This window comes from Triplophysa rosa, linkage group LG11 (assembly GCF_024868665.1).
Source record: "Triplophysa rosa linkage group LG11, Trosa_1v2, whole genome shotgun sequence".
Lineage (NCBI taxonomy): Eukaryota > Metazoa > Chordata > Actinopteri > Cypriniformes > Nemacheilidae > Triplophysa > Triplophysa rosa.
In genome coordinates, this window is record NC_079900.1 from 22,881,775 (window position 1) to 22,899,300 (window position 17,526).

General features: G+C 37.9%; 1 protein-coding gene across 1 annotated transcript in view; it reads right to left on the bottom strand.

The window, feature by feature from the left end:
- LOC130561778 (putative nuclease HARBI1) overlaps window positions 1-11,685 on the bottom strand; it is a 38,133-nt gene extending 26,448 nt beyond the window's left edge. The window contains 2 exon segments of the mRNA XM_057346350.1: window positions 9,135-9,240; window positions 11,614-11,685. Of these exon segments, the coding sequence (XP_057202333.1) occupies window positions 9,135-9,240; window positions 11,614-11,685 (178 nt within the window).
- Window positions 11,686-17,526: the final 5,841 nt, after the last annotated feature.

The following is a 17,526-nucleotide window of genomic DNA, read 5'->3' on the forward strand; positions in this document are numbered from 1 at the left end:
ATGCAGTAAATTATTTAGATTATTTGTTAATTAAAGTATCCTAGTTATTACTACATAATACTACAATTTACTGAAGTTTACTGTAAATTCTAGAGACTTTACTACAGATTTTTAAAACTGGGCCTAATAAACCGAAATCATTGGGTTTTGGGCTGCAGTTACTGGAACAGAACTACTTACTAACATTGTTTGTTGTATTTTAATCTTCAATGTTATATTTAATTGTTATTTTGATACAGATTAAATTGTTATATTTAACCTGTATTGTTATATTTAATCTTTCAACTCTTTTCAATCCTTCAAAGCAAACTGCACCCATAGAAATTATGTTGATAAAGTGTAAGGAAATTCATCCACTTTGAAAAAATAGTTCAACATCAAATGGTCAAATTAGTTAAAGAATGTCAGTAATGATCATTGAGTATTAAAGAGGACCTATTATGCAAAATTCACTTTTATCAGTGTTTAAACACTGATATGTGTCCGCATTGTGTGTGAACAACCATAGTGGTAAAAATCCACTCATTCCCATGAATCAGTCTCTTCTAGTGAGCGGTTTCAAAATTTCCCCCATGATGACATCATCGTAGGGAGAAGCTCCGCCCACAACCAGTGACATCTGAACCATTAGCATTGACACAGCCCTGCATTTGAGCACATAGTCCACCATTTCTTTATCCTCGCTGTAACAGCTGGCGTTTTACCATGTATGCGCCAAAGAGGCAGTACTGATGTTGTGTTTTAGGATGTGCCAGTGAACATAAATGCTCACACGTGCCCATTTTGCTGGAGAGGGGGAGACAGCAGCTCATTTGCATTTAAAATTCAAATTATGTTTTTTCTCACAATCCAAAATGGACATTTAGAGCATGATAGGCTATAATAAATGATCTGTGGTACTTTGAGCTGAAACTTCATAGTCTTTTAAAAAGGGGTATAATAGGTCCCTTTTAAGCCCTACAAACTTCCAAGTGCACTCCTGTATGTCCTCTCAAATATAAAATGTCACATTGCAAAATGTATCAACTTGCATTTTGCAAAAAACTTGTGTTTCGTACCTGAGATATCTAGGATCCGGTGAGATTGCTGCTATGTGTCTTAAAGATCAGGAGAAAATAAAGAGTTGGTGGTTAATGAAGCAGGTTTCTCTTCTTACCCCAGTGTGTCAGTATCGATTACTAAAACACCTACCCTGAACTAATGATCAGCTCAGGAATAAAAGATGTGAGCAAGAGGAGAGCCCCGGGTGAGAAAGTCTTAACAGGAAACTGTGCTTTGTGTTTCTTAATGACTCTATCAGTCTGGCCTTCTGCGCTGTACTTTGAGCACTTTAAGAGTACGTTTACACAATAAAAAAAACTGCAAAGTTTTTCCTTTGTGCTTTTGAAAAGTTTCACGTAAACACGACAGCTTTATGAAAATGATCTGTATTTACACGGATCCGGGAAAACGAATAAAAACGAAGTATTAGGCATGCCAGGACAGTGGATGGCGCTGTTGCGCACATCCGCATACACTGTTTTAATCTAAAAGCGCTTTTAATACACTTTGTCTGCGTGTATGTACGTTTATAGTTTGTGTACATAAAAACTATGTCTCCGCTGGTCGTAGTGGTGCAGTAAATCTACTTTTTGCTGGAGAAATGATAATAAGTATGTCACGCGGCACAGACATGCAGCACGGATGCCGCCATTATTGTTTGGGGAATACTCGCGCATGCCTACAGACTGTACGCGTAATACGCATGCGTATGACGTCATCTTTTTTGGAAAACGCCACCTTCAGAGTTTACACGGAAACTTTCAAATGCCGTCTTTTTTAGTCCCCCAAAACACAGTTTTCGTGTAAATGAACAGCGAAAAACACATTAAAAGTTTTTTGTTTTTAGTTGAAAACGGTCTCGTGTGAACAGCCTCTTAGAGTCGTTCACTGTGATTTGAAGCAACAAAATAACAGGGCAATGTTTATTTTCAATGAAGGCCAACTTAAGGTGACATGAACTATGTTAGAGACATTATAGCCACACCTGGACTTGCGTAACACATTCCGGCATATGGCAAAGGGATCAAGTGGGTATGCAAACAGCAAATGTTCGTGACGATCGTTGCTTTTCCTCATAATGATGCACATTATAGACCAAAGTGTGGTATTATAGGTAGAATTCTTCTAAATGAGTTTTTTAATGAAGCACTTAGATGTCTGGGGTATTTGTGTAGCACCTTGCTAAATGTATAAAAATCACAGTTCGAGCACTGCAGTGGGTAATTTCTGCATCATTTACCATTTTGGCAGACAGTCTTATTGGAAGCAACTCTTCCCTGGAAATCAAACCCACTTTGCACTACCAGCTGACCGAGAGGAATGGTATCTATCTTTTATTTGCTCATTGAGAATTTGTAAGGCATTTAGCTTTCTAAAGCTGCCTGGAACAAAATGAAACAAAATGTGTATTTTGAAAAGTTTTATACATTAAATAATAAACAACACTGAATTGATTTCCACCAACAGTTATAGATTTAGCTTTTCCCTGTTCAGATAAATAAGAGATTGCCTGAGAGAAAATAACTGGCCTAAGGTGTTGCCAGAATGCCTGAAAGTGGTTTTGATGGAAGCACCCATTGAAAATTAAAACAAATGTGAACTTCACGAGTTCACATGCCTATTCAGTCTAAACAACATAATAATGGTAGACGAATTTTACTTAACAAAAATCATATAAATGTTCATTTGACTTGCTGTCCGAAACGTGACTTGCGCTCAAGCTAGCAAACCTGGACAACTGAACTGGATTAAAAAACTATAGGTAGGTGATGGGAGGAGTCAGGTGGTAGGGGGATGCTGGAAGAGCCATCATAAGATAAAGGTTATCGACTGGTAGGCGGTTTCTTAAATACACTTGGCAAATACACAATATTGTATTTTCTGCATAGATATAACACACGCCTGCTGTTGTGAATATGCTGCTGTGGCGCTGCTTTGACTTGCTACAGATGTATGATGTGTGAAACAGACCGACCATTTGAGTTTTCTATGAGGTAAAGTACGTCTTCCTCCATTTTCAGCAGCCCAGGAGATGAGAAGATCCCTGATGTACTTCCACTTTTTAACCAGACAGAATCATCTCCACTTGCTGTGATATCGACCGCTTCCTGTAATAAGATCTTTACCTCTTTTGGACCTTTATCAGAAGAAGATGTTTGTTGCTATTTTCTGCCCAACTAAGTCATAGGTCAGACACGTCATTGCATTTCATTCGTTTTTTTTAGCTGTGTCTAAGATCAAACATGGATGGAATACAGTCAAATATACAGACATAATGTCTGGTAGTTAAGGAGATTCTAGGAAATGTTTTGTTGATGATGCTGGGAATGTAGAGACGTTGTTGGCATGCTTCATGTAGATAGCTATTGCGTCAAAGCTTTGAGAGTCATAAATCTACTCTGTCTCATAGCAATGAGCGATGACTTGTATTTTCCCCTTTTTTACGCATATTAAAAATCGTACAGCCAGAGCCCATAAGCCTCTTGGCATTTGCCCATCGCTCATGGATTATGGTACAAACTGTTAACCGTTAGCAAATGGATTACCTTTAAATATGACAAATGAGAGAATAGTCCTCTGACTGCCGAAACATGCCAGTTGTTTTCTGAATCACTCGTTTACCATGTATTGCTGAGTCAAAGAAAACATTTTCTCTGATGGTACATGTAAACGCTTTTGCGTTGACAGGAAAAAGGTGAAATAGTTTTGATGTTTGTATAGGCTCATGATGGTAGACACAGTTTTACTTCTTTCACTGCAGTGGTCTTAAAGTGAATAGCGCATTTCATTTCTTGTGCATTCCCTTGAAACATTGATTACTTCAATTACACAAAACATGTGGCTCTAGAGACACGGAGGGGATTCACAGAGAAAAAGAACAGCATCCACTGATAGCATCCAGTATTTGCACACACTGTTTGTGTTGTTTTAGCATTTGCTTATTAAAAAAATATGCAAATTAGGTAACAGAAAAAATGGCCACAATTCTTGCATAGTAATAATTTGCATGACGCAGTCAACAATTTTGCAGGCTGGTTTTGGGGACTTTCTATTTTAGTTTTCACAATGAAGCAATTTTTGGTGATTTTTGGTGGCATTGGTAATAATGTTGTGAAGTGAATAGTCCTAAACTGGACTACACGAATAACAACAACAATAATAATAACAATAATAACAATAGCAAGAACGATGTTATTATTATATATTTTTTATTAATATTATTAATGTACTATAATAATAAACATAAACATAATATTTATTGAAATTACTATTATAGTTTTATATTTTAAATAAATGTTCATTTTATTGAACATAAATGCTTTTTATTATTGTTGTTGTTATGAATGATGATAATAATCAATAAGTTATAATATAAACGTAATATGTATTTAAATTATTATTATAGTTTTATAGTTGTAAATAATAAATAAATACATATTATTTAATATACATGTTATTTAAAATAAATGTATCAGGTTTAATACTATTTAATATTTATTTAAATCTTACTAGGTTGAATTAAGACGAAGACTAACTCTAAGAGGGGATGACCTGCGTTTTTCAAGACTACTAATTTGAATATATTCTGGATTCAGTGTAAATGTACATTATTGTTGTTACCATATTAGTTCGAAGTAATTGTCATTTCTTTACGTGAAAACCCCTTTAATGAGAATCAAATGACTAAGCGCACCATTAAATACGAGCTTTAATGATGACAGAACCTTGAACAAATGAAGCTCTTCTGAGAGTTACAGAGGCCTGTGTTTTCAGGCCTGTGTAGATTAATCTGACCGGATTTAGCTTTCCTGCAGTCATTTATCAACCTGGAAAGAGTCCCTTTTCCCCGGGCGATAAATCCAACAACGTTCCACATTCGCTAAACATTGTCTTTATCCCGATTGCTGTTTGGTTTCACTCATTCGGTTCATCTTTCTCAACCTGCATTGAGAGGCTGCTAATGATTTCTGTCATGGAAATGAATGTCATTTGTCTTCAACACTCTCATCCACTTTAAACAGCCAACATCGCCCCTGATGCGGCGATCTTCTTTTCTTTGGCAGTCCTGTGGGATACGGTCTTGCTGACTGTATATTTTTGAAGGCTGGTAGTTTTGAGTCCCAGAAGGTCAGCTCTGCTTTGATCATCTACAGCACACTAATGTAAGACAAACTGCATGGCAAGCAGTCATCTTTACTATAGATATTTACAATATCTTTAATATTGAAAACTCAGGACTGAACGAAAATACCCTCAGTTATGAACAACACAGACAAGAGAAATTGTGATCTGTGCATTATCCAGACTGTAAAGAAATCTCTGTTTATATTCTGGGCATGACAAACTATTGAGAAAAATCTACGTGTGACCTTGCCGGACCTGAATGTGCAGAAGGGCTGTTGGCATATGTCCCAGAGCATGGGAAAATTGTGTAAAATCTGTGTAGAAGCCTCCCTGTGGTGTTACCTTATGTCTCATGGCTCACCTAAATATATTTGCATCACACTGAAGCTGGCCTCAGCTGATAAATACATATACCTGTAAAACGATGACTGCCACACAACTCACACACAGGTGGGAATTCACTGAGATTGCATTGTGACCGCTTATAGTGTTGTTTATTTGCACACTGTCTGTATTGTTTTAGCACCCGATGCACTAAAGGAATTATGAAAATGCAATTTGCACTGTACAATTCCCCATCTCGCAAGTGGCTCGGAGTGATTTTGAGGTTTTGAACAGTGTAGCAGATTATCTCTCTGGCATACGTGCTGCTGTACACTGAGACATACTGTGGTCTTTAAAAAATATATAATATTCTCAAAAAGAAAAAGTATATATATATATATATAAGAAACAAATAACACATAATATTAAACATTTAATGCCCTTTAAAAGGTCAATTATTTGTTTAATAGTTTTAGCAAAATTGAGTTTTTGTTACCATTCAACCATATTTGTGTACCATTACCATATTTTAATACTGGGCAATGTTCCCTCCACATATATACATTCAAAAAAATTGTTAATGTGTGCATTCAGCAATTGACCATCATTTTATTATTTATAAATGGAAAACAAACAAAAACATAGTTTAATAAAATTCAATGCAGTGCCTGATTTCGGCAATGCCTTAAATACTTACGGTGAAGTGTTATTTTAGTGTATTTAGTGGCTGGTTTGTGGGTTTACCGAATATGAAAAGTAAAATTCTTGCAAAAGTGATGCAACTGCTTAGTGAGTTTGCCTCTCGGTATCAAACCTCAGTAACCAAAGCAACAATAAACTGATTTATACAGTAAGAACCAAAGCAAAACCAACAGAAACAGACAGCAAGGGAGTTTAACAAAACACAATAACCAGCAAATGGATGTTAAGTTGAATCATTGGTCTATTTAATCTTTCATTTCATAGCATTTTTCAATTCATAGTATGTAAGATTTGTGTACAAAATGTATAAACCAGCATGTCCAAAAGAGTCTGAATGGTGTGCTGTGGATTGGATCTTTCATATGTACAGTAATCAAAATAGCACATTTTGTCGGTCATTTTCTTTAATGTCATTTGGGGTGTGCCTCTGTAAACGAGCAAAATGAAAGCATGTGCCAAAGCAAATGGTTTAAATTACACCAGTAAAATGTTTCATTTATTTATCAAGCCTCAAAGTAATTTAGGAAAATGTAATTGCATATGCAAATGACTACAACTAAGGCAGGTGTTAATATTGTTTGTCACATGGGTTTAATCATGGTTAAGGGATACTGTCTGATTTAATCTAGTTTTACAGCAGGATATACATTTACTTGCCATTTTTTACATTTTACAATTTTCCTTATTATGAACTTGAAAAAGTACTATTTTGTCATCTCGGCTTCCGTTACATTGCCTCTGTGATGTATAAAGTCAATTCATTCGGTATCATCTCCAGCAGAATTATTATATCCTTCAAACATCTTGGAGACCAGCCCTGTACAGTATGTACAGTCCCAGATGAACTGAGATCTCAGATCTGCACAGCTCCAGCATCACTCATCCTCACATCTCCAGCCAATAGAAAGCTTCCTGATTTCATAAGATGCTGACCTACATCTGCAGCATCTTTGATGGGAACGTGAGCTACAGTGCATACATCACATTACTGGGAAATTCCAGGACCGGAAGCTGAGAATACTTAACTTTTGCTAAATTAGACCTTAATCATAGAAAGCCGACGACAAGTTAAGAGTTGGGGCGAAGGGGTTCGAAAGGCGTACAATGAATTATTTACAACCTAATGATAACTTTGGACCAATAGTTGGCGCTTTCAGTTAATTGGTTTAGCATTGTCAGGGCCAAGGGTCATGGTACTCATCCCTCTCCGAGCATTACGGTGAAAGGATTATGAAATAATGCATTTAATGCTGTATGTACACTAAAAAGCATTGTGGATCACTTTGTATAAAAGCATTTGTCATGGATGTAACAGTGCTCTCATCTGAAGATAGCAGCCTGCTTGCTCTTGGAACAGAGCTTAGACGCGAGCACCACAGTTCACCTCTGGAAAGTAAAGGTCCAGGCGTGTCAGCGGTATATGAGAGGTAATGGGATTTCTATCGAGTGTCTACTTTGCCTTGTTAAACTGAAGAGTTGCTCCTTGTTCGGACTTCTCCTGGGGGAACTTTGTCCTCTGTATACTCGGAGAGCCTGGAGTGGATCGTCTAGGGCTGCCATGATGGCGTGGATCAGAAACAAATTTCCCCTGTTGGAGTGAAATCAATTATTCATTGAGTTTGCATGGAGCATGGGTAATGAGATCAGCACTGGAAGACGCTCGAGAGGAAAGGAAAGACCTTTATGGTTTGTGTTGATTCATTGTTGTCTTGTGTACCAAGACTGATTCCTGACTCTGGGAGAAGCACTTAATCAATTAAGCGCGTTTACTAATATTTATATGGAAGTAAATGAGCTTAAAATGATTGACATGAGAGGGACACGTTCTAATAGAAGCATCATTTTGGAAACATTTTGACTATGACTTTGATCGATTCAAGTGGATTTGAACAATGAAATGACTTGAAAAATGTTTAACTTTGGGTTGGGGTCACAGTTCAGAATAAAACATCATCTTAGTTGACTTTAAAATCATCTATTAGTTTGAGAGAGTTATTTTAAAAAAGCCAATGCATTTCACATTCCTATTTACATTTGTGATATTTTTGATGTTCCACTTTTACATGTGGTGACGCAACCATCATCAAAGCTAAGGAGAACACATTTCTCCAATACCTAATACAACAGTTGGACAAAATTGGTTGGTCATTGGTTAATTCTTAAATCATTTAAATTAAATGTTAAAAAAACTGGTTTTGGTTTGATATTCTTAATAAAAACTTTAGCTCAAAGCAATAGTTTTCTTTGTTGGATAGGCTATAATTCAATAAAACTGGTTTTCCATTTGTCATCTTCACTTCAGACTTTAAAACTCAACCCCAGTAAACCCCTGAACATGTGATGTGCTTCAGTCAACAACAAATGCTCTTTCATCTCATGAACAACACCATATATTCAAAGACCAGCGTCATGAAGCCAGAATCTGATTTCTAACAGTGCACTCCGGTTGCAGATGAACAGGACTCTGGTTTTATTGCTAAAGAGCCATTTCATCTGTACTGATTCACAGGCATTTCATGGAATAACCTTTCTAGTATTCCTCTGGGAAATCCACAGCCTCCTCTAGGGTGTTCTTACTGCTGATTTGAATCATCAATGAGCAGCTTCATCAACGAGCAGATTTGGCTTTATAATGTGTAGAGCCTGGCATAGCCAAATTGTTGGATCTTTATAATAATCTGGACTGATATTTTGTAAATTTGCTACGAGGTCATAATGATGCAAATTAGCTGTTGAGTGGACAAAGAACCTCTCTCCTGCTCAACTCTTATTGGTCGATTCAAACTCAGGTGGGCATGTGCCCTCTCATGAAGTTAATTATCGACCGTGCTCTGAAAACTTGCTCTTTCCTCTCTGAAAAACATCGCGTTGGACCTTTCCATGGGTGGGGGGTCCTTGGAGATGGACTTGCTCTCCATCCCTCCTTCTCCATCTCCCCTCACCTGGACTCACGAGGCCTGGCCCACAAGCCTCTACTTCAGCAGGACAAGCTTTCTGAACATCATCGGAACTTTCTTCCCACACGGATCTGGACGGTTGCTTTGCACACTGAGAAAAAGCAAGGTATTCTGGTCCGATTTCAACTTAGCCAGGTTTAAGTTGAGCCTGTTTTGAAATAGTGATGGGTGTTCATTTCGAACAAATCTTTAACCTGAATCGGGAACAACGAGTTATCTCAGGGAATGATTTGTTCAGTTTGACCGTGCATTGCTCATTGCGCATTGCACAACATCCTACGTGTGACGTAATGGATACAGAATTGATTAGTTCACCTCTTGAGTCGTCGGGACCGAGTCGTTTCGGTCATCACATGACAGCCCTATACGCTAAACCAATGCAGTACATACTGGTTACAGAATTGATTAGTTCACCTCCTGAGTCTAATAATAGAGATTGTCTGTGTAACCTACAACTTTTAACATAACAATGCTCTGGACATTATAAACACTGTACACACTCTTGAATTGTTGTTTGTTTGTTTTTATTTTTGCCAGCAATTGGGATAACAATCCAAGAATAAATAGAAAAAGAAATGAAAATTAAAGTACTAAGCACTATAGCCTAACTTAACCATATAAGTTTTAAATCACAATATAAAGCCTAAAATATATTGCACAACAAGCTGGGCTTTTCGAATAAATAAAAATGAAATAAAAAATCTTAAAACACAATGTTGTTATCTGTTGTAATATTTTGGGCTGGCTTTAAGGCATGTTTGCATTTAGAAACACAAGCTCCCGGACTTTGGATGGGCTGAGCCTGTTTCTTCTTTCGGAGATGATCTGCCCCGTCTTAGAAAACATTCTTTCAGAGGGTATAGATGTGGCCACAATGCAGAGCCTCATCTTCATGACATCTGAAAGGGTTTTGTGCACAGGTGAACATCACCTCCACCATGCCAGAGGTTCTGATGTGCGGGGTAGAAGTCGCTCTGCTAGGAAGTCCCGCATCTCCGTTATAGCGTCTGATGTATTTGAAGAGGTAGCAGATTGCCTCAAGGTCGCTACCCTCTCATCAAAGTCCTCCCAAAACATAGCTCTCCAATGGCAGTCGCACAAGAACCTGTAGGATTCTACTCTTTACTCTGCATTGGGTTAATAGCGGCTGCAGGTGCTGTGATTCTCTTTACTGCCTGTTAGTTGACAAAGCCTTGCTTTTTGAATCTTGGGTCCAAGCAAGTGGCATCAGCAAGCTTCTCAATGTGCTCCAGTCTGCCAAACCTTTTGGTCATTTCTGACATCAGAGTGTCCACTAATTTTTGTACAGGTTCAAACCTGGAGGGATTTCTTTGATACTGGGCATCAATTCTCTGGAGGCCTCTTGTCATCAAAATGACTTTGGAGGCAGTGGAAAAACCTACAAAGATTAAGAAATGTTTATATACAATTAACCATGTCAAAATCAATATAGATGCATCTCTGTGAAAAAAACAAGCTTTAATCAAAAATGTTGAACTACTTACTTTTCTGTACTCACTTCAGTGGTGACCTCTTCAAATGGTTTTATAATATCCACTAATTCTCTGGCAATTTCCCATTCCTCGGGTGACAAGGTTGCCATGATGCATTAGTTAGTGCCAGCGTGGAGGTTATTGGATCCTTGATTTCAGTGAATCTTTTCAACATGTAAAATGCTGAATTCCACCTTGTGGCCACATCCTGTTTTAAACGCAACTGTTCTAGACCCATCTGTTTTTGTGTGGCCTTAAGCTTGTATGAAGCAACTGTGCTTCTGTGAAAGTATTCAACCATTGCCTTTAGTTTTTGCAATATTTCTTGGACATCCTTAATCCGCTCTGACAATAAGGTTTAGCATTTGGGCAAAACAAGGTATGTGGTCCCAATGGAGGGCTGAAACAATGTTGCTGGCATTATCTGTGACACATGCTACAACTTTGTCACCCACACCGCATTCATCTGTAACCTTGGTCAGCTCACCTGCCAGGTAAGCAGCAGTGTGTCTTTTGGTCAAGACAAAGCAGTCTAGGAGATAGGAGGTCATCTGAAAATCCTCTGTAAAATGACACGTCGCACCCAAGTAACTTGTGGTAGTCATGGAGGTCCAGCAGTCTGTTGTAAGATATTCACCAAAGGCACTCCTTATTTTGTCCATTATATCAGCTCTTAACTTGTCATACAGCCTAAGCATTACAGTTTTTGACAGTGTTTGTCTGCTAGGCAGACTGTATGATGTGTCCAGAAGATGTGAATAATCCTTAAAGCCCTTGTCTTCTACTACAGAAAATGGCTGAAAGTCACAAACAATTATTTTGTCCAGAGCCTCAGTTTGCTTTGCCTTAAAGGATCCATTGGTCTTGTCACAAAGCTGCTCATAGAGGTTTGCTGTTGCAGTCTCCTTGGTCTAACTGCTTCATGGCTGGTGCTGGTGGTGTGCCAGATGCTGCAGATGTGCTCCGTGTACCTGCCAAAGCAGACGGCCTGTCTGAAGAGGTACTGGTGGTGGATACAGATCCAGCTGCTGCAGAGCCGCCATCTTCACTCTCTGTTCTAACTTGTGCTAACGGGCAGAGTCGGATGTGAAGATTTAAGGTGTCTCCTTAAATTCGAAGTGCTTCCTCCTTTGGTAGAAAATATTTGCTTCAGTGGCTAAAGTTGCCACAAAATGAGTCCAAATATCACTTCTTTTTCTAGTGCTCTTTCACTGTTCCCTTGGTGACAGCCAATGATGGTTGCACTGCACCTGAACCCTTGGCTAAACGCTTGCTTGGCCCAAACCTTATACATTTGTAGGTGGGCAATATCATTTGAACTCTTCTGTTTTATTTAAATTTGAACAAATATTAAAGCATTATTGTAGCGAGGAAGGCGGGACGAGAGCCGTGGGGCAGGAAGGCGGGGCCGGTGGCGTGAGTGATAATGAGTATCAGCTGTATGCGCACCGGTCCCGCATGCCTCACGGGGAGCTAGGGAGCATAAGAGGACGAGCGACGTGACTGCCGATGAGAGAGGACCGGGCCCGGAAGTGTTAAGTTTTGTTTATGTTCGTGTGGCCGGCAGTCGTCCGTGAGGGGCTGCCGGCCTTTTTACTTCTGTATTATTGTTTGTTTATTTTTGAATTAAAGTTTTATGAATGTTCGCCGGTTCCCGCCTCCTTCCTTCCCTACATTGAACTGTGTTACAATTATGTTTTAGCATTACCTTAATATTTTAAACTGATATGAATGTATTTGTTAATTTTGTTATTTGCTTTTATGTCATGACACGTCATCGTTTTATACAAATATTAGACCAGTACAACCGCAGGAATATCAATTATAATACCAGCAAACCCACAATTGGGTTCAAGTTAGCAAACAATAGGTACTTGTGTAAGGCTGTTTACTTTATTAAGTAATTTTTATTTACCAACATACAACAACAGAGAAAGGGCAATTTAATTAAGTATTATTTCTCTGTCAAAAACAACCAGGGTTTTGATTATATAGTCTAGTATAAAAAATACAATAAAACATAGATCCATAATAATACACGTCCTAAAGAAACATTTAACAGCAATAAGAGACTGACAGGAACAAGAACAGGACAAATATGTACGAGTCGATATTGTTATTACTTCTGCCATATCTACTACAAAATGTGTATGCTTAATGATGATTTGATTATTATACGTATTTTTCTTTGAGTTAAACCAATGATTCCCTGACTGAAACTGATGTTTTAAATAACTTGTTTCAATTATTTCGACCTGGTGGAGATTTTACCTTTAAAGGGTGAGTAAGCTCACATTTAACGTTTCCAAATCGCTACATATAGATTACATCTTGGTGGCGAATCTTGTTTTGGTGTGAAAAGCTCTTCATTATTTTAACAACAGTGAAAATCCCTACAAATGCATGAACACATTTTCACTTGACTAACAGTATAAAAATATATAGATTTCCCACATGTTTGCAGTCTTTCCTTTCAATGACTGAAATATCATCCGTCCTCTGCATTATGACTCCTGACGTTGAAAGGTCATCTGAGTGGTGGGTCTATATGGATCAGGCTCAATGTCAGCAAAGATCTTCCATTTGCCTCCCCCACTTGAGTGACCCACTTTGACATGCTGTTGTTTACTTTCACAGGTCATGCATTTTTCATGGGTCACCATTGGGAGAGAAGCTGGGGATACGGCGGTCATTAGGAATTCCAATCAGGTGGTGTGGAGGCCGAGAAAGTAGAGGCTTGTATGGAAATTTACATCCCATCACAGTGTGGCTCCTGGGTCATGCGAAAATGGGAAATGGGCATCTGCGTTAATGCTTTTCTGGGTCGGTTTTCTGTAATATGCAAGATGGAACGTGCATAGACTTTCATCCTGGAATTGGCTTGCATGGAGTTGGATAAACTTTTGCACCGTGTGCTTTAACAAACAGCTGTTGATCTGGCAAGCAGGCATGGAGGTGATTTGGGATTTGAGCCTGCTAGCTGCATGGCTGTGTGTCGGGACTGTACGCTTCATATGTCATGGTTTCGCTTGAGGTTTGGCTCAAAGATTGTGGCATATGCAAATGAACGTGTGCTGTATATGTGAAAACTGTATACCTGCTATTGAGCACACCAGCATCCAGACGAATTACCATCAGATAGAGTATGAAAGAGAGAGAGACTGTAAGATGTAAGGGAAAATGTATGCTCTTTTTCAAAACCTGTTAAGCTGCTTTACTGACTGCCACCTAAATAGAAAGGATTCCAAATCTCACTGATTCGGGACTTCAAAAACAACATGAACCAAATGAACCAGCACTAAACCTAAAATCTGAATCTTAACATTTTATAAAGGAAACCTTTGGTTTAAAGAAACATGCATACAAATCGGATAATCCGGAAATGTGTTTTCTGCTAAAGCACATACAATATCACTAAACAGCATAAGAGCTCTGCAGGTCTGTCTTAATGGATTCATGCATTATTGTTAAAATTTTGTAAACTGGATGGAACAAACTCTGGTTATACTGTCTAACAGTGAAAACATGGAAATCCAGAAATACTTGTTAAGGGTGGAAAAGCATGGTGACATAAATTTTACATATAATATGCGAGAGGAGAACTGGCCATTGAGGCTGCATTCTCCCAAGGTTTTTTGTCACATTTAAGCCGCGGTCAGACTTGACTTTGAGAATGCGAAGATCGTTCGGACGGTGGTACGAAAATGGGCGGGCGCGATTCCTCCATTTTTTACATTTCTGTACAGAGATGTCACGCTGTGACGTTTTGATCTTCTATTGGTCTCACTCACTCAGGTCACATGATTCAACTTTGCTATGCAGCGAAATGCAAAATATCGTTGGTCGGGCTTGCGTTTCGGGTCTGTTGCATTCGCATGCATATGAATGGAAGTCAATGAAGGGAAAAGTCAAGTGTGACCGCGGCTTTATACATATATACATTTATAGGGGAGTTTTGGTTGCTTGCAACTGTCATCAGTGGCTTATTTTTCTTATTTGGGTTTACACTCCATAAACAAACATTTCAAATTTAACTTGTGAATTTAACTTTAACATATACCTTCTATTTGCATGTTATGGTATTTTTGCAAATTCTTCTGGTATATTGTAATTTTAAGTTTTGAGTAGTGATAATGTTTAAAATAATATACTTCAGTTAAATAATATACTTACAGTTTCTAACAATCCAGCAATCAGTCCAATTTTTTTATTATAATGTATGTAAAGCTGCTTGCAACAATGAAATTGTGTGAAAGAGCTATATAAATAAAATTGACTTGATAAATTACAAAAAATCTCATCAGTAGCGAGAGAGTTTAGCCCTGAAAGAAATTGATTTCTTGTTGGTATAATTTCTCTCATCTTGACTGCCATCTTGTTATTTTTCTTTTCCGTTTTTGGATGCTTCTCTGCATACAAAAGTCAAAGTTTAAAGTCATTCATTACAATATTGTTGGGTTATGAATGTAAACTGTGACTGCATGAATCTAAAAGTTTGCAGAAAATGTAAAACGGTAACTCCCATTATTGACATCACAAAGTTTATGTATTTTGTTTCTGTAAAAAACTGAATGCTGTTGCTCATGTGAACAACATTGGTATATTCCTAAAAAAGTTGTTCTGGTAATTTTATGGCCATTTACCAGGATTACTGTGTGAAAATGGCTTATAATTGTTTAAAATTGTCTAGGAAAACAGGTCCTGTAAAGGTATAATTTTTGTTCCTAGGGCATCAAAAAACTGTACCTTTATAGGACTACACAATAGATCCTTAGGGTACAATTATATGTCCCAAAAAAGGTATAAGATTTTATGTTTTGTACAGGTAAAGGACACCCTCCCCGGTGAAAGCTATGGTATCTGTACTAAGTACAGTCTTGTACTTTTTTTCTGAGAGTGTACAGTTTCTATCACACAATGTTCAACACATTCCTAAGCGAACAGCATACTTTTTCAGGTTAGACATGCCATTTACCACCTGTGGATCAGTTCACTGCATAGATTTCATCACATGTAGGTGGTGTCTTATTGGGAGATGCAAATGGCTGTATACTGATTTGGTCTGAGGTCAGCTCAAGCTGAAGAGATATCACTTTTACACAATATACTTGGAAGACCTCTGGGGGTGTGTGCTTGTGCGTGTGGGTGTGTTGGGTTTATACTGCAGTATAATATGAAGGAAAGCCAATATGTCCGATACAGAGTCATGTAACAGCTGTAGTATTTATAGCAGTAAAGCTATAAATGGAAAATGTATTAATATGTGTTCTGGAATAGAGCCGTGACAAAGAGGTCAATAGTGTGGAATTAAAAGGAAGTGTCTTTTTTTCTCTATCTCTGAGTTTCTAGGGTCATCATTTACATGTATAGGGCCGGGACAAAGGTCGTGCTGGTTGGCACTACCCAGCAGTAAAGACCAGCATGAATTTCCAGCATAAATGATGGTCCAGGCTGGATTTTGCTTGAAGGTGACCTACAACACATGGTCAAAATACTGGTCAACCAGGATGTTTCTCTGATGAAGCTGTTTGACCAATCTAGAATAGCTAGTTAAAAGATTAGTTCACCCCCCAAAATTTTTTTTGAGTACTTGTCATGTGTACTAGTTGTCATAATTTGTCACAAGACACCAACCAAACTTATGTATTGCTTGGATCTGTTTGTTAACATTAATGTTTCATTTACTAAATATGCTCAAACATTTTAATCATTTTTCACTCAGTAATGTATACATTTTCAATACATTTATTAATACACCTGTGTCATGTGTATTACTTTAATGATGGATGGGTGTGCTTTATGGAACTTCACTATGTTGAGTCCTTTATAAGAAGATTAAATGACAATATTTTATTTTATAAATGAATTTTTTCTGAAGAACTGAAGAACATTTATCACTTGCCAAACGTGAGTTAACAGAACAGGATTTTAGTATAATGTTATATTTTTACACAAAATAGTCCTATGGTGTGTTACCTGTCATGGCTCTGCTTCATTTAGTCATGTCTTTCTTGTTCCTGTAGCAGAGCCATGGCAAAGCCTTTGGTTATGTGTGGAGAGAAACATATTATTGTCTTTTTGACAATAATATACATTCTCTCCAGTGTCTCGTGACAGTTACCCATATTGGCATGTGTGGGCTATATCTGTGGTTTGTGTTTTTTCTTTATTTATTATGTGTATATTTGTTTAGGATGCATGTGGGATGCAAGTTGGTGTGAGAGTGTGTTTTCATTAACACTCTTATATAACAACTTATATTTCAACACATAATGCCCTGGTCTTTTTTTGCATACATACACTAGGAAAAAATCACTCTTCTATGCAATGCTGTAAGCGTAACACCTTAGCAAAGAGTTAAATATTTATAAATCGCCTTAAGAAAAAAGAACTGTGCATGTAACACCTACTAGGATCCAAAAAAATTGAACTTCTGCTTACATAAGCGATATTGACTCAACGTGTCTCTTACATATTTAATGTGTGGGTTTCCATTAAAAACAGCAAGCAAGCGAGCAGCAAGCAGTGTCATATAATCAAAGGGGTATTAAATTCAGATGCTTTGAAAGATGGCTGTTTTCATAAAGTCACAGATTCCTGAACTTCAAACAAGCGCGGCACATCAAATGTAATTTGAAGTGTAGTGTCATAGTTTAAGATTACAGCCAGTACTGATCATCTGATGCTCATTGCACACAAAACCCTTGTACATGACACATGCTCCAATCAGATTGCTCAACAGCAGTGAAACTTTGGGATTTTCTCACCATGCGGGGTGAGATTCAGGCACAGCGCTGCTGCTGGTTTGCTTGATTGTGAGGAGAACTGGAACCTATCTTGGAAGCATATTTTGGGTGGTGGCAGGGCTCAGTGAGTTTTTTATA